The following is an 18,651-nucleotide window of genomic DNA, read 5'->3' on the forward strand; positions in this document are numbered from 1 at the left end:
TGAGCGCGTAGATTTAAAAGACAGTGAACCTACTTAAGTGATTCCCAATCTGATGAACAGAATGTATTTTTTTTTCCTCTTTTTCGCATGCTTTGAATTGAACTCAGAGTTTGGGCATGTTAGTCCCACACTCTCCTGTTCAGCTACATCCCAAGGTTTTGAGACTTTGGGAGACAGGACCTCACTGTACAGCTCGAGCGGACTTTGAAGCCACTGTGTACCCAAGCTGGTCTTGATTTCACGATCCTTCTGCTTCTTAGAATTCAACTCCTGTTACCATGGCCTGTTTGTCTATTTTTAGTTCTTCAAAACAAACTTTCTTATGTATTTTTGAGGTTTACAACCTAATGTAGTGGACAGTAAGTAGTTATTTCCATGACGTAGGTCAGTGTAGCTGGCAGCTCACTGTTACTTAATCTTGGAGAGAAGCTTTGATAAATCTACAAATATTTTTTTATGACGACTACGTACAACATAGTCTAGTTAACTATAATCCTATAACATAATTGCATATCTGCTATCTATATTTACCAACCCTACAAAGTTGATAGGAATCATCTATCTTACTTATCTCTTATCTCCATTTCTGTCTCTGGTCATTATTGATTTATTCTCTATGCGGTCTGCTTACCTTCTTCCTAGCATGCGATTGAAATCATTATGTCTTTTGGTGTCTGGCTTAAGTAAACTTAGCAAAATTTCCTCTGTCCTGCACACTGAATGTTAAGATTTTTCTTCTTTTAAAAATTAATTAATTAATAAATCAATTAGTAAATTTGTATCTGACTACATCTTACCCTCCTCCTCCTCTCCTCCCAGTCTTTCCCCCTTTCCTTCCTTCCCACACTTATCCCTCCTCTGTTTCTCTTCAGAAATGGGTAGGCCTTCCACGGATATCAACCAGTCCTCACATATCAAGTTGCAGTAAGATGCGGGACATCCTCTCCTTTTGAGGCCAGACAAGGCAGCCCAGTAGGAGGAAAAGCACCAGAGGGCGGCACTGGGATCACAGACAGCCTTGCTCCCACAGTTAGGAGTCTCACATGAAGACCAAGCTGCATGACTGTAGGCTATGGCAGAGGAGCTGGGTCAGTCCCATGCAGGCTCTGGTTGGAGTTCAGGCTTGCGAGCCCACGTAGTTAGTTGACTTTGTGCGGATTCCTGTGGTATCTTTAATCTCTCTGACTCCTATAATCTTTTTTCCTCCTCTTCTGCAGGGTTCCTCAAGCTCTGCCTAGTGTTTGACTATGAGTCTCTGCACCTGTTTCTGTCAGTTGCTGGGTGAAATCTCTCTAGGCTCCTGTCTGCAAATATAGCAGAGTATCATTAATAAGTGTCAGGGCGGGCTCCCTCTCATGGCATGGGTCTCAAGATGGACCAGTCATTGGTTGGCCCTTCCTTCAATTTCTGTTCCATTTTCACCCTGGCACATCTTGTAGGCAGGACAAATTAATTGTAGGTCAAAGACTTTTGTGGTTGGGTTGTTCCACTTCCTCCACTGGAATTCCTCCATTCTTGTCTGGTTATAGGAGATGGCCAGTGTGGGGCTCCATATCCCCATTGCTAGTTTTAGCTAGAGCCACCCTCCTGGGAGGTTCCATTGTCTGAGGTTTCTAGCTCATCCCAGAGATGCCCTCCTATTGATTTCATTTCTCATTCCCTCCTCTGTCCTCCCCACACCTGGTCCCTCCAGGTTCCCTCTTGACTTCATCTCCCACCCAGTTCCCTCCTCTATCTACCCTAACGATATCTATTATTTTCTCTTAATGGGATCCAAGCATCTTCCCTTCAGCTTTCCTTGTTCCCTCCTTGTTAATTAGCTCCTGTGGGTCTGTGGATTGAAGCACAGTTACCCTATACTTTATGGCCATATGTGTTTGTCTTTGAGGGTCTGGGTTACCTCACTCGTGATGATATTTTCTAGTTCCGTCCATTTGGAATTCGAATTTTATGATGTCATTGTTTATAAAAGCTGATTAATATTCCACGTGGAAATATACTACATTTTCTTTATCTAGTCTTCATTTGAGGGACATCTAGGTTGTTTCCAGTTTCTGTCTAATGGGAATGAAGTTTCTATGAACATAGTTGAGCAAGTGCCCTTGTAGTATGGCGGAGCATCCATTGGGTTTATACCTAAGAGAGACATAGCTAGGTCTTGAGGTAGATCTGTTCCCAATTTTCTGAGAAACCACCAAACTGGTTTTCAAAGTGGCTATACAGTCTTGCACTCCCACCAGCAGTAGGGGAGTGATCCCCTTGCTCCACATCTTCTTCAGCATGAGCTGTTGCTTGGGTTTTTGATCTTTGGCGTATATATAAGGTGGACCCTTAGTTGTTTTTTTTTCCTATTTTTTAGGATGAAGTGTTACTTTATTATTATTATTTTTTTGAGCTGGGGACTGAACCCAGGGCCTTACACTTGCTAGGCAAGCGCTCTACCACTGAGCCAAATCCCCAACCCCTATTTTTTATTTTATTATTATTCATTCCATTCATTTACATCTAAAATGATACCTGATTTCCTGGTTACCCCCTCCCCCAGCTCCCCCAGCCCATATTCGCCCTCCCCCTTCCCCCTTTGCCTGTATGAGAGTGCTCCCCTATCTACTCACATTCTCCTACCCTACCACTCCAGCATCCCCCCTAAGCTGGGGCATCAAACTACCCTGGGGCCAAGGGCCTCCTCTCCTGTTGCTGTCAGGCAAGGCCATCCTCTGCTACATATGATCTGGAGCCATGGATCCCTCTAGGTACAATCCTTGGTTGGTGGTCTAGATTCTGGGAGAACTGGGTGGTCAGGCCAGCTTATGTTGTTCTTCCGATGGGATTGTAATCCTCCTCCACTCCTCCAGTCCTTCCCCTAGCTCCTCCACCAGGTTTGTTGAGCTCCTTCTGATGGTTGGCTCCAAGCATCCACATCTGCATTGGTCAGTTGCTGGCTGGACTTCCTCAGGAACTGCCACAGTAGGTTCCTGTCAGCAAGCATCTCTTGACCACGGCAACAGTGTTGGGTTTGGTGTCTGCAGACCTGATGGATCCTCAGGTGGGGCAGTCCCTGGTTGGCCCTTCCTTAGGTCTCTGTTCTACTTTTTTGGTCCCTGTTCTTCTTTTGGACAGGAACATTTCTGGGTTAAACATTTTGAGATGGGTGGGTGTCCCCATCCCTCGACTGGGGACAGTGTCTATCTGTTGCATGTGGTCTTTTTGGGATCTATCTTCTCTGTGCAGTTCAGATAAAGTCATTCCTGTTGGGTCCTGGGAGCCTCACTTTCCTACTATTATTATGTGAGGTTCAATGTGTACTTTGAGCTTCAGTAACATTTTTATTATAAATGTGAGTGCCCTTGCATTTGGGGCATAGATGATCAGAATTGAGAGTTCATCTTGGTGCATTTTTCCTTTGATGAGTATGCAGTGTCCTTCCTTATCTTTTTTGATAACTTTTGGTTGAAAGTCTATTTTGGTGGATACTACATTGGCCATTCCAGCTTGTTTCTTTGTTTCTTTGGAAATCTTTTTCTTATCCTTTCACTTTGAGGTAGTCTCTGTCTTTGACTCTGAGTTGTGTTTTCTGTATGCAGCAAAATGCTGGATTCTGCTTGTGTATTTAGTTTGTTAACATATGTCTTTTTACTGGGAAATTTGATATTGAGAGATATTAGGGACTAATGATTGTTGCTTCCTGTTATTTTTATTGTTAGAGGTGGTATAATGTTTGTGTATTTCTCTTATTTTGGGTTTGTTGTGAAAAGATTACTTTCTTGCATTTTCTAGTGTATAGTTTCCCTCCTTGTGTTGAACTTTTCTTTTTATTATCTTCTATATGGCTGGGTTTGTGGGAAGATATGGTTTAAATTTGGTTTTGTCTTGGAATACCTTGGTTTCTCCATCTAAGATAATTGAGAGTTTTGCTGGGTATAGTAGCCTGGGCTGGCATTTGTGTTATCTTAGGGTCTGTATGACATCTGTCTAGGATCTTCTGGCTTTTAGAGTCTCTTTTGAGAAATCTAGTGTAATTCTGATAGGTCTGCCTTTATATGTTACTTGACCTTTCCTTCTTATTGCTTTCAATATTCTTTCTATGTTCTGTACATTTGGTGTTTTAATTATTATGTGATGAAAGGAATTTCTTTCCTGGTCCCTTTCATTTGGTGTTTTGTAGGCTTCTTGTATGTTTAGGGGCATTTCATTTTTTAGGTTAGGAAAAAAATTTTTTTCTGTAATTTTGTTAAAAATGTTTGCTGGCCCTTTGAGTTGTGAATCTTTTCCCTCTCTTCTATACCTATTATTCTCAGGTTTAGTCTTTTCATTGTGTCCTGGATTTCTTGAATGTTTTGAGATAGGAGCTTTTTGCTTTTTGTATTTTCCTTGACTGTCCATCTCCATGACTGTCTCCCTTTGAGTTTTCTTTAATGTTTCTATTTCCATTTTTAGATTCTGGACGGTTTTGTTCAACTTCTTTACCTGTTTGATTGTGTTCTCCTGTATTTCTTTAAGGGAGTTATTTATGTCCTCCTTAAAGTCCTCATCGTCTTTGTGAAGTGAGAGTTTAGATCTTAATCTTGCTATACAGGTGTGTTGTGGTATCCAGGACTTCCTGTGGTGGGAGAACTGGGTTCTGACATTGCCAAGTCAAATTGGTTTCTGTTGCTTATATTCTTGCACTTGCTTCTTGCCATCTGGTTATCTCTGGTGTTATCTGCTCTCCCCGTCTCTGACTGGAGCCTGTCCTTCCTATGATCCTGTGATCCTGGATGTGTCAGAATACCTGGGGAGTCGATCTACAACTGGGGTGTGGACTGTGTGGGATGGGGTCCAGCACTGGGGCTCTGGTCCCAGATGGTACACAGATCTCTCGCTCAGTTGTTTTCTTTTTAAAGACTAAAAAGCCAGAGTCTGACAAAAAGCCAACCTTTGGACTGAGCACGGGGTCCCCAATAGAGGAATAATAGAAAGGACTAAAGGAGCTGAAGGGGTTTGCAACTCATAGGAAGAACAACTATGTCAACTAACCTGATCCCCCCAGAACTCCCAGGGACTAAACCACCAACCAAACAGTACACATGTAGGGACCCATGGCTCCAGCTGCATATGTAGCAGAGGATGGCCTTGTCAGACATCAATGGGAAGAGAGGCCCTTGTTTTGGGAAAGCTCAATGCCCCTGTGTAGGGAAATGCCAGGGTAGGGAGACAGGAGTGGGTGGGTGGGTGGGGGAGCACACTCTTAGAAGCAGGGGTATGGAGGATGGGATAGAGGGTTTGCAGAGGGAAACCAGGAAAAGGGGCAACATTTGAAATGTAAATAAATAAAATATTCAATAAAGACTAAAAAGTATTCTTTTCGATAAAGTAGTATTTTGGAAAATTCATTCATTAGTTTACTATTGCATTTTTTACATGTACTATGAACATCAATCAACTGACAGTTGTGTCTTTTCTTGGCCTTCAGTGAATATAGCAGAGTAGATATTTATGAAGACAATTTTATTTTATTTTGTATATGCACCCAGATGGGAGATTTTTGGGGTATATTTAGTGCTGCCCGCCTGCCTTCCTTCCTTCCTTCCTTCCTTCCTTCCTTCCTTCCTTCCTTCCTTCCTTTGTGTGGCAGGAAGTTTATACCATTTACCAAAATGACTTCACCAAGTCACATCTTCACCAACAGCATATAACCCCCTCACCAACGCTTGTTTTACCCTTTTTATTAACATCCATCCATTAGGGTGCCAGGTGATATGTAGCAATATGCATTTCCCTCATGGTCAGTGAGCCTGACTCAGTGTTAATCTCTTGATATGAATAGACTTCTAGGAAAGGCCAGTCAGATAAGTGTTGTCAATTCTCTATACTATTTTCTCATGCTTATGCATTTGAATAATTATAATAAATATTATCATAAAGCCTGAAAATTGTCAGTATAGAAATCTGTTTAACTTTTTACATACTTCTTAGAGTTATTTGGTCAGAGATGCACATGACAGTGTACATGAGGACATTTGTTTTATAGATGTAGGTTTGGAAATTATCTACAGGGAGATTGGTCCTCTTTCTGTATCTTTTAATCATTCACAGGTTCATTTCTCTGTGATGTCTGAATGCCTTTGGGATTCAAGTTTCTGACAACAAGATGTCTCTGCAGGTGCTACATCACATTGGCTCAAGCTCTGGGCATGAGCATGGGAGGAGCCCCTGCTGGTCCTGCAGGGACAGGCAAGACAGAGACCACCAAGGACATGGGCCGGTGTCTTGGGAAGTACGTTGTAGTTTTCAACTGCTCAGACCAGATGGATTTCCGGGGACTTGGGCGGATATTCAAAGGTGAGCACTGTGCTTTTTTTCAGTAACTGAGAAATTTCAGGTCAGGTGAAATTTCTTGTTAAAGATCTCTCTCTCTCTCTCTCTCTCTCTCTCTCTCTCTCTCTCTCTCTGTCTCTCTCTGTCTCTCTCTGTCTCTCTCTCTCTCTCTCTCTGTCTCTCTCTGTCTCTGTCTCTCTCTGTCTCTCTGTCTCTCTCTCTCTCTCTCTCTCTCTCTCTCTCTCTCTCTCTCTGTAGTCAATGCAGTTTCCTGGCAGCACAAGCCTAGGTTGTGGGAAACTTGATTCAGTCTTCAGCAGCAACAACAGAAAAAGATTTGTATATTTTTTTTCAAGAGCTGGATACATTTTGGTGTCAGTTTTCCCTGCTTGTTTTACTTGACAAGCTCAGTCTTAGCGGCACTAGGTGGATGGAATGCTCCTGTAATTTGCCCTTTGTAAAGCACTTGTCGTCAGTAATACGGTTGGATGTTTACAGACAGCCTGCCAGCGTCTCTCCTGTTTGGGGCCTCCGGATGCACCATTTATTTTCTAACCCCAGCTTTGAATAAACCGATCTCTGGTTCATTTTGGCAGCTGCGTAATATCCGTTTTCTTGGTTTTCAGAAATGATGTACTAATTGGATTTTCTGTTTAATTTCCTTTCTAAGGGCTGGCACAGTCTGGGTCCTGGGGTTGTTTTGATGAATTCAACCGTATCGATCTACCAGTCCTGTCGGTTGCAGCCCAGCAAATCTCCATTATTCTCACGTGTAAAAAGGAGCATAAGAAATCTTTTATTTTTACTGATGGAGATAATGTGACCATGAACCCAGAATTCGGACTTTTTCTAACCATGGTAAGTAAGGTGTTGCTTGAAGAGCCAGCTGTTGAAATGCAACCCAGCCTTGTTGTTGTGGCTTGCACCTCTCCCCAGTCCCGTGTCACCTGAGCATCTTGCATGGAAATGGAGATGGTAATGATAATTTCTGTTTGAAAACCTTTAAGAGCTAAACAAAGCTCATAGTAATAACTCATGGCTTAGAGGGTTGGGCAACGGAAGAGTGAAATATGTTAATGAGCTGCCCATTTGACATTCCAGGTCTGTGCTGTGTGCATAATGAACCCCTTGATATCATGCTGGGTGTGTCTTAGCTGTCCCAGGAGTGTATTGTTCATCCTTGGCTTTTGCTTCCATTTAGAACCCTGGCTATGCTGGACGCCAGGAGCTCCCTGAGAACTTGAAGATCAACTTCCGCTCTGTGGCTATGATGGTCCCTGACCGGCAGATTATCATCAGGGTGAAGTTGGCCAGCTGTGGCTTCATTGACAATGTAGTTCTGGCCCGAAAGTTCTTCACGCTCTACCAGCTGTGTGAGGAGCAGCTCTCAAAGCAGGTGTGCTATTCCAAAGGCCTTTATGGAGTTAGCCATGTTTCTTCTTCCTGTTCATGAGAAATGTTTCCATTTCTTTTAAAGATTGTTAGGGAATTTCATATATGCATACAATGTCTTTTGATGAATCTACCTCATATTCTGTCCCCTCCAATTCTCCCTTAATCCCCCTTCACTACTTTTCTTTCCAGATTTCATGTGCTCTTACAATAATCAGTTGAGTCCCGTGCCAGTATATTCATGGAAGTAGAGCTATCTACTGGAGCATGAGTTGCCTCTCAGGTTGGATGCTTGTTAAAAACAAATCTCCCACTCCCAGAAGCTGCCAATAGCTCTTCGGCTTAGACGAGAACTCTTGACAATTTACCTTTGGCACTAAGTATAAAATGACAAAGCTGATTTATGTGTGTGTGTGCGTGTGTGTGTGTGTGTGTGTGTAGGTACATGGGCATTGTGTGTACACAGGAACGTAAAGGCTAGGAATCAGCATTATGAACTGTACCTAAGTACTGTCCTCCTTGGCCTTTGACACAGGGTCTCTCACTGGCCTTAGGCTGAGTAACCTAGGACCAGTGAGACCCAGGGACCTGACTGTTTCTGATTTTCCAGTGCAATGAATTCGTGTGTGAGCCACCATGCCTGGCTTCCCCCACAACCCCCATAGTTTTTTAAACTGATGTCAGATCTTCATGATTACACAGTAAACACTTGACCTACAGTTATCTCCCAAGATCCAACAAAATTGACTTTCTCTAGACTTCCGTTAAGAAGTACATTTAAAGAAATAGCTATTTCTGGCCCAGAAATGATGTGGTTGGTTACTCTGCAAACTGACTTAGGAGCTATAATATGACTGATATTGCTGTTGCTAATTTACATAGCCTGTGTGTGCATCATGATGTACAAGGTGATGACATAGTTTTTGGGAACTTTGGTCTATTGAATCCCCCACCCCCACCCCCAAGCTCACACATTTATTTAACTAAGCTTGTTGACTAATTGCTTTCTCTGTTGTAAAGTTCTTGATAGTTTCCAATATGTTTGGGATAGCAGATAAAGCCCTCATGAGAGTTAGTGGCTAGGAGACACGAGTTAATCACATATTACATCTGTGTTAATTATCTATCACCTACTATCAATTTTAGTACAAGCACAGTGACTTGACAGAGTGGACAGCATTTCCATGTTGGAGGAACTAAAGCCAGCTTCAGTGCAATATATGTCAGAAGGCTGCAGTGAAGATGCCGGTCAGAGCCTTGATTCCATCTCACTCTTGATTGGGCATCAGTTTGCTGGATTATCTTCTCTCTCCTTTCTGCTCCTTGAATGTAGAGAACATTCCCTGTCCCTGACTCCAGCCCTTGTCATCACTTCTTCTGTACTCCACTCCTAAGGCCACACCCACAAAGCCCCATGAAATGACACAATCAGTGCACACAGAGTGATCATCCCCTTGCAGATACCCTTCACACTCGTGGATTTAACACAATTCCAATTTTCAAAGGAAGTTTTCCCTTGTTAACTTCATCCAGTGCTGCCCCCCGCCAGCGGGGACCCAGTTATTTGTGGGGGTCGAGGGGGACCCATACCTGTGGAAGAACAGGCGAGAAAGAGGAGCGAGACCAAGCAGTGTCCTTGTCAAGGTCTGTTTATTGAGAGGAATGTACAGCATTTAAAAGCTCTGAAGCAGGAATTGAAGCAGGAACTGAAGCTTAGGGTGGGGGTAGTACTGGGAAGTGCCCAAGGACATAAGGTGAATCATTAAACCGCAGGATATTCTCCTTAGACAATGGGGCAACAGTCTTCCGGGGACATGTTCTGTCTTTGAAAAGGTCAAGCCCTTCTCAGGCTTTGCCTAGTCCGGCAGTCCGGTCCCCGACACAGTGCCACTCTGAAATCACTGCTACTTTTGGGCACATTTACTTAGATTTTTATTTCTTTGTTGTTATTGTTGTTGCTGTTGTTGTTGTTGTTCTACTTTAATTTTTTTTTAATTTAAAAGTACACTGTAGCTGTCTTTAGACACACCAAAAGAGGGCATCAGATCCCATTACAGATGGTCATGAGCTACCATGTGGTTGCTGGGAATTGAACTCAGAACCTCTGAAAGAGCAGTCAGTGCTCTTAACGGCTGAGCCATCTCTCCAGCTCCTCTTTTTTCTTCTTAAGAACTTGAATTCCTTGAAGGCAGGAGCTGACCTTGAATGTGTTCTGTGCTCCACCCTCAATACATGAACACCACGTGAGGTGCGACACTGCTACCTTAAACAATGGCTTTTAATTTAATTTTTATTTAATTATAATTTTATTTTGAAAAACAGATAACTTACTATAAAGTCCATTTCAAGTGTACAGTTAATTAGTGTTAAGTATATTTAGAATAGATCTACAGAAATTTTTTGTAATTTCTTTCCTTGCAAAACTAAACCCTGTGATCTGACAGCTCCCTTTTCCCACCTTCCAGCCCCTGGAAGCCACCATTCTAGTTTTTCTCCAACTTAATAGATAACTCACATAAATAAAATCATACAGAGTTTGTTCTTCTGTGGCTATAATACCTTCCAGGTTCATCTGCGATGTGCTGTGGAGTTCCTTCTTTATGTGGCTACATAATACTCCACTGAGTGAAAGTGCTGTGTTCTGCTTCTTCACTCAGGGCAGGGCAGCTGGGCTACTCCTATCTTTTGTGAACTGTTGTGTTTCATAAAAAAGAAAGAAAGAACCAGGAATATGTTTGATGGAGGCGTGGTATGATTAGGTGGAAGGGGGTGCCTTTGCGGTCCCATGCTGAGACATCCCTTCCCCCTGAGGTACCAGCCATATAATGGATAGTGTATGGAATATTGTTTGTTTAGAGCATGCATAGGGGAGTTGAGGAGGGAGGGGAGAGAGAGAGAGAGAGAAAGAGAGAGAGAGAGAGAGAGAGAGAGAGAGAGAGAGAGAGAGAGAGAGAGAGAGTTGAGGGAGGTTATGAACTCATGGAGAGAGAGGGAGGAGGGGAATGGGAGAGGAGACAGAGAGGTAAGAGAGCAAGAGATTGAGGAGGGGCCAAGCAGCCCCTTTTATACTGAGTCAGGCTCACCTGACTGTTGCCAGGTGTGGACAGTCCTGAGAAGGAATGCTAACATGAACAATAGGGTATGAGCATTGTATGTTGTTATTCAAACATCCGTTTGAGACCAGGCTTCCCCTGGGAGTGTTGCATCCTATGGGTGGTCTGCTTTTTAAGTTTTTAAGACAATATATCACTCTATTACACAGGTTGGCCTGGAACTTGCCATTTAGTCTTGAAGTTGAAATCCTTCTGCATTCTCCAGGTGCCCGTGCCCATGCACTTGGCCTGATTGCCTCATTTTTAATTTTTAGAACTGCCAGCTGTATTCCACCATGGTTGGATAATGGACTTTTAATTATTCACCTCATATATGCTAACACTTGGAATGCAGAACTTTCATAATTATTATCCTAAGCACAAAGCTGGGGCTCCAGATTTAGCGGGATTCTTCCTCCAGGTGATCCTGGAATGTGGCTTCTTTCCCTCATGCTTAACATCCCTACATTATTAGTAAAAGTTTGAGAGTGTCATGTCTGAGTTTGCTTCTGCTCCTGAATTTTTTAGTGACACAAATGCACTTTCATTTGTCTGAATGAGAGAAAGGTAAAAGAGTGTCACAGTCTAAGAGGAAATGTGGGCATTTCCCCTTATCTTGATGCATCTTCGTTGTAACCCAAGGACTTAAGCTAATGCTGGTATAAGGAGAGACTCTGGGATAGTCTTCAGTTTTCAACAAGCATATCAATAAAGAAAACTTTATTGTTTTGACTTCCTAATTGATTCGTTGTGAATTTTACATCATACACCTCGATCACACTCAACTTCCTGTCTTCCACCCTTGCAAACTGCTCCAACAAAACAAAACAAATCCAATCCCAAAATAAAACAAAATCTTGCAGTGGAAGCTGTCGTGTGTCACGGTGTGTCGCACAGTATACCCTTCTGACCAAATGGCTTTATTTGCAAATATTCACACACTATCAATACTGGGTCCTCACTGGGACTCATCTTAGATATTCTGTTGTTTTCCCCATGTCATGGAAATCCTACACTTTGGTTCTGGAGGACCAGCCTTTTCGTATGGTCATAGATGTGTTCACAGATGGGGCAGCTGTTGGGGTGGGCCAACTCAAAGCCCAGGATCTGGGCCTGGGTGGTAGCTGAGATGGTCAGCTTTTCAGCTCTTCTGTGTCTGCACCATCAGGGCCAGCTTTGTCAAGGTGAGGTGTGGAGGACAGAGGTCAGGTATGGGGAGCTCTCTTCTGAGTGCTGCAGGGCCAGCTTTCCTGCACCATCCCAGTGGAAGGTAGGGTTAGCTGTCCTGAGCCCACACCCTCGCAGTCTGCTCACTCACATCTTAAAAAAAAAGTATCAGCATTAATTTATTACCATGAATGTGTTTTCAACCAAATTCATATTTTTCCATGGTAGGATATTATTGGACATAAGCCCAATATCTCCATTTCTTCAGGTACACTATGACTTCGGTCTAAGAAACATTCTGTCAGTTCTGCGCACACTGGGAGCAGCAAAAAGAGCCAGTCACACGGATACAGAATCCACCATCGTAATGCGCGTGCTACGTGACATGAATCTTTCCAAACTGGTGAGACTCGCAGGAGGGCGTATTTCACCTGCTTAAGTATGAATTTAATGAATCAGATTAGAAATATTTATTTAAATTTATTTAAATGCCTAATTCTCAGATCAAGTGCTAGAGAGCAGAGTTTAAATTATTCATTTTCAGAAGTTTCTTTTTTTCCCCTCAAATGGCTCACATCTAGTCAGAAATATTTCTATTTCAATTGAATTGAGTTGATTAAAAAACAAACTATACACACAGCTGGAATGATGGCTCAACAGTTAAGAATATCTAAGGGCACTGGTTGCTCTTTCAGAAGTCCCTGGTTTGAGTCTCAGAACCTACATGGTGGTTGCCTCCACAGGCACCAGGACATATATGCTACATAGTCAAACCATGTCCATGAAATATAATAATAATTTAAAAAACCCATGCAATGAATATCTAAATAGTTCAAATTATTTCTGTGTGGTAGATAAAAATTTTGCTTTTAAAAAGTCTTCAGAGCCCGGTAGTGAGTTGTATTGTTTTACAAGAATGTAATAAGTTCCCATTTTTATAGTAACTACTGATTATCAATGTCTAGCATCAATGTCTCTGTATGCAGAATGACAAAATGTTGTTTTTGTTTCAAAAATATGAATTGGATTCTGAGTCTAATTTATAATTCTAATTTACAAATATATTTCATTAAGATATCTATTTAGTTTAAGTTAGGAATTATAGACCTCTGTCTTTTAATGGGGGATTCTATGAAACATTTGGAATGTAGGTAGGGTTTTCTTTTGTTTTGTTTATTTTATTTTTTTGTTTTCTTTACTCATCTTTACTTTAACCTTTCAATTATGGGAAACAAGAACATATTATTCAATTTTGATAAAGGTTCTATTCATATACTAATAGTAACCCTGGCCTGTGTTGAACATTTTCAAAATTTCTGCATATTCTGTATTTGTGCTAGAGTCTTTCCTTTGTTCTTTTTAGATTGATGAAGATGAACCCCTGTTTTTGAGTTTGATTGAAGATCTATTTCCAAATATTCTTTTGGACAAAGCAGGCTACCCTGAACTGGAGACAGCCATCAGTAAACAGGTAATGCTGCATCTGAGTTGTCTGAGGTTGGTAGGAATGAAGGGGAGAGTCCTCACCTTCACTGTGGCCCCAAGGGAGACACCAAAGCTGCAGCCTTTCTAGAGGAGAGGTCACTGTAGGCTGTCAATGAAGGCCCCCCGAACAGAGTTCTTCTGTATTCTCATAGCCACATGTCCAGAGTCACATCTGAATGGTGTTAGCATTACTGGGAACCATTCCACTAGATTTAGAAATAAAATGTCACAGGTTGGCAGGGTCTGTAGGGACTCTGGACGTCAGTTTGGCTCTGGCATCTGCCACAAGGGTCTCCAGATTTGTGTTTCTGATTCTACTCACAGATATCATGTGACTTCTCTACATTCATTCACTCTGGACACTAGTGCTATCTTTCCTAGTCTCTGTGATGAAGAATTCCATTGCAATAGGCCTAGTCAAGCGTCTGGGTTTATGGACACTTGCTGCTGTTTAATTAACTGGAGTCTTTTTATGAGTGAAGATGAAAAGTGCAAACCTTACACCTTAGTTTACCTTCCTTGAAGAAGAATTTTTTAGAAAAATTTTTTTTATCCCTATGGACATTTGTTTATAACATAAAATTGATTTTCTTGAAAACTTAAGACAATTCCAATGTGGTAATACTCTCTCTCTCTCTCTCTCTCTCTCTCTCTCTCTCTCTCTCTCTCCCTCTCTCTCTCTCTCTCTGTATTTTGGCTGGAGGATTGTACACTGAAGTCTGATCAATAAAGAACAATAATTCATTTTGCAAAAATATTTTCTCATCATTTGGCTAAATTAATGATAGACCTTTCTAAAGTGCTAAGTGATTTATAAGATGGCTTATGTCAGATACTAGTTGAGCATGGACTTTCTGAAGAGTGTGCATTATGTATAGATACATGATCATTATTCAAAGTTACTTTTGTTTTTAATATTTCATCCTTTAAATGTGTTCTTTGATCATTTCATAGACCTATATGATAACTTGATTGCTCGCATCCCTATTTTTCTTTTTCATTTCCTTTCCACCCCATCCAACCTCCATCTTTACTATCAATCCCCTCCCCGGAGTCATGCCCTCTTGTTTTCTGAGTTTAACCAGGGCTGACCATGTGACGAGGTGTTGGTAAGTGTGTGTAACTTCTTTTATAGCCCAGGGAACATGAAAGAGGGTGCAGGAAGAATGTATGAACTAGAAAACAGAAAGGTTGGGGAATAACTTCTTCTGGGCTCAACAAAGCCATTGCCTCTGCATTCATGAACTCAGAATTATTCTGTTCAAAATAAAATTATGACATATAGTGAGCTCAAGCATAATTTAGTTGTTTTATAAATAGATCCTAGGCCTTGATATTTTGACCTAGATCCAAACTTAATGGCTCCAAGTTGTGCCTCACAGAACACTGGTCACTTCTGTTTCCTGACCTATTATAGTACCAACCTCATCATCTCATTTTTGCAGGTTAACATTAGAACATTGATTGAAAACTTCTATACTCCATGCTTTTGGTGCATAGAAACCATGGAAGCACACACATGATATCTAGTATTCAGGCTGCTTGGCATTTACATGTTTTTTTAAATCATTCTTTAAATGAAGTGTTCCAGACGTATTTTGCTATTTGATTCTCTGACCTTAAGTTTACACTCAGACTTACATTCAACAGAGTATTAGTACTGATGAAGTCAGTTCCTGAAGAGAAGTGCAGGTGCTTCTCACCAGCTTGGGATGAAAGTTTATGTTGACTTACTCTTTGCCCATGTTTGCATACACTATAATTGTGGTTAAATGCATACCATCTGGTTTATTAATTGGGATGCTGTGATGGAGGGCAGAATGATTGCAGTCAGTGTCCTCCCACTCCTGGGTCTCTATTATGTATCATCCCTACTATCCATCCTCCAATCATTTTCCATCTTCACAAACTGAAGCTGCACAGTCATCAATCCCTAACCTCCTGGTTTTCTCCCCCACCCTTCACCATTGTGAGTCTGGATCGTGGTGAATGTTACCTAATATGGGGGTTTTGTTGTGTTTCAGGTTGAGGAAGCTGGCTTAATTAACCATCCTCCTTGGAAGCTGAAAGTCATCCAGCTATTTGAAACACAGAGGGTAAGGCATGGAATGATGACCCTGGGGCCTAGTGGATCAGGGAAGACCAGCTGCATCCACACCCTGATGAAAGCTATGACAGGTATGGAGAAGCAGTTTCAGTGCCCTGAGTGACACGTTTGAGTGCTCAAGAGAGACATGAGGGCAGACACACACACACACACACACACACACACACACACACACACACACACACACACACGTAAGGAATACTAGTTTACTTCTAAGTGGGAACTTTTAAGAAATAATATATTGCGTTCATGCACCACAGAAAGGAAATGTTTCAAAGTGGCATTTTCATTGTGTTGTATGTTTTACACATCTAATTTCCTCGTCATGTTGAGTTCCAGAGGAGGCTGTTATTTTATATAAAATCCAAGGCTCAGATTCAGAAATGCCTAAGGTCAGAAAATGGTAGGTGATGGGACAAAGATTTAGGGAAAGGGTCCATCAGCAAATCACCAATACACTATGCCACTTCCCGCTAATCCAATGATATTGTCAAAAATAATTCCAATCTCAACCCTTAAATTCCATCATGAAGAGTCATCTGAATGCTACAGCCCCACATTTATGCAGATATTTTTCTAGTGAAGTTTAATAAATGAGCCTTATTTCCAGATTCCCTTCAAGTTTATTACCTTAGGCTATCTCAGGATAATGGGTATTACCCTGTTGGCTATTAGTCTTGTGTTTTCTGATTCTCCTTGAACACTGATGCCTCTAAACATGTTAGCAGCCTGAGTGGTAGCAGAGCTAAATTACAAAATATGTATGAGCTTCATCTGTTGGAATGAAATATAATGTTGGAGCTGGAGAAGGCACTGTAGGGTTCTAGTTAATGGAGCCCAGCTCACCGACACTAGTACACTGTTCATTGTTGCTGGAAACTGACAGTACCCATGCCAGGGCTTTTCATATGAAACATTTGGTCTCATTTCTAGAAACTATCGGATAAAGTGAATTTTATATGTGAGGGCTCTATCTCCAAATGGTAACAAATTGTGTTCTTTGCCAGCAACTACCTGCTCCAAACTGAGAACGTACGTCTTCAGGGTTTATTTCATGGTTTTATGTATGCTGAGAACCTGCTTGAGATTTTTAAATGTCTTCAAATGATGATGTTTTCATAATTATGCTCAATATTTTTATTACAGTTGAAGCTATTTTCTGTTCACAATCAACCGCAAATGCACCTGGTACAGTGACTTGAACAAAATGATATGCTAAATATTAAACAATATAGATACATTATGCATGCCGCATCGGAATTATATATCCATACGGCATTGTGGGTTTGGGAGAAGTTCCACGAAAAGAGAAATTTATTACTAGACTATTTGCTTTTTATTTACTTACTCTTGGCTTTAGTATATAGAGTAAACATTAATTATATTAAGTAGCACATTGTTGGGAAAGTTTAATTATCCAAAAGACGAAGGAGATAATTGGGCAGAACTTCTACTAGAGAGGTGCAAGACCTGAGCATGTTGTTGTCTGATGCACAGTGCAATTCCCATGAATTGTTCTTTTAATAGTATGTACTTTGCAGTTTGCCATGTTTTATGTTAGAAGCAGGGAGATAAGTGTGCAAATGCATGTAAGAGACTAGCAGTGTAGCGGGGAGACAGGCATAGGCACAGATAATTATGTGTGAATGTGCCACTGTTAGGAGGAAGGTTTGAGTATAATGGGATCAGAGGAAGATGGGATGAGGAACTTTCTCTGTTGTTGTAAGAGTCTTACAGGGAAAGCACTGCTTCCTCTAAGCCCTAAGGCTTGAGAAGCTGATGGATAAGAGACATTTGTCAGAGAGGAAGAACCTGTAAAGGACAAGAGTGATGTGTAAGTATGGGATACTCTGGCATGGCACTTGAGCCTGGCTGAAATACACTTTGTTTGTGGGTGCTGCTGAGGCTGTCATAAGGCTTCGTACAGAGGTGTAGTAAGTGCTAGTCTTGGCATCAAGTGTCACTTTCCCTTAGCAGTTCCTTGCTGTAGATGTTTTGGAGAAGCCCCACTAGCTTCAGAAATAGCTCTCAACTTTTACCTCCACACTTACCTCAGTATGAGGAAGGGACTCAAAGAAAAGGAATGAATATCCTTGAGACAGCCATATCCTAAACTAGTAGGGGAGAAGAGCTGATGTTCTGGGTCCCACCTCATAGTTTTTTGAGGTTTATTCCATAGTTGACTAGTTAAGTGATGTGTTATTTACTGACTTATTCTGCTTCTTTGTCCCTTCCTTCAAGACTCCGAGAATCCAATTCCTTACTTCTATCTTTGCCTTCATGGGATCTCAAAATAGGGCAGTATCTGTCTTGGGGATGGGGAGCTTTCTAAGCACACTAAATACCTGGGCTTCACTTCGTGTGTCTGGAGAAGCCATGGAGCTTGGTGTGTCATGATCTTCATCCCTGCTTGCAGAAAACCATCTGATGGCCACGGAAAGAAGAGATTATAGGAGGGAGGTGTTTAAGGATCAACAGTAAGAAAAGATGTTTACAGTAGGTCTACAATGGTGGAGTGGTCAGGATTCAGTCAAGAAACACCTAGAGGAAGACTAAAGAGGAACTAAACAACATTATCAAAGTCAAGGATTTATTCTTACAGTGTTTTTTTTTAATAAAAATGTTATTGTATCTTAAATGAAAACGAAAGTCCTATCTACTGTGTGTGTTTTGATAGTTTATATTTTATGTGCAATAGAAAAATATAGTTTTCACCCATGAAACTGATGAAACACACTTAAAGGTTTTCATAAAGGTGTGATTATACTAAAAAAGTAGTATAGACAGAGTATTATGGAGGTCACCTATTGCAAAAGCTCAGTTGTTGGTTAGGTTGAACTTTTGCATTATAAAATACTGTAAATAATTACCCTAGTTGGCGTTGTAATTTCTAAACATTAGAGAGAGAGAGAAGAGGAGTAGAGGCCGGCCATGAGCATGAACATGTGGAGAGATGGGGTGGGGAATGGGGAGAGAAGGGGAGAGGGTGAGATAGTAAGAGAGTGAGGAGGGGGCAAGCAGCCTCTTTTATAGTGAGTCAGGCACACCTGGCTGTTGCTGGGTAATTGTGGGGTGGAGCGTAGATGAAATGTCACCAGAGACCTGGAAGAG

At 41.5% G+C, this 18,651-nt stretch overlaps 1 protein-coding gene across 3 annotated transcripts in view; it reads left to right on the top strand.

The window, feature by feature from the left end:
- The window catches only part of Dnah5 (dynein, axonemal, heavy chain 5), a 317,737-nt gene that overhangs the window by 167,943 nt on the left and 131,143 nt on the right, over positions 1–18,651 (top strand). For all 3 annotated transcript variants that reach the window (XM_039103563.2, XM_063281529.1, NM_001419569.1), the window contains exons 36-41: positions 6,143–6,321; positions 6,968–7,155; positions 7,499–7,693; positions 12,217–12,351; positions 13,312–13,419; positions 15,458–15,611. In XM_039103563.2, coding sequence (XP_038959491.1) covers positions 6,143–6,321; positions 6,968–7,155; positions 7,499–7,693; positions 12,217–12,351; positions 13,312–13,419; positions 15,458–15,611 — 959 coding nt within the window. The remainder of the gene's footprint in view (positions 1–6,142; positions 6,322–6,967; positions 7,156–7,498; positions 7,694–12,216; positions 12,352–13,311; positions 13,420–15,457; positions 15,612–18,651) is intronic.

The sequence above is a fragment of the Rattus norvegicus genome, chromosome 2 (genome assembly GCF_036323735.1).
Source record: "Rattus norvegicus strain BN/NHsdMcwi chromosome 2, GRCr8, whole genome shotgun sequence".
Classification (NCBI taxonomy): domain Eukaryota; kingdom Metazoa; phylum Chordata; class Mammalia; order Rodentia; family Muridae; genus Rattus; species Rattus norvegicus.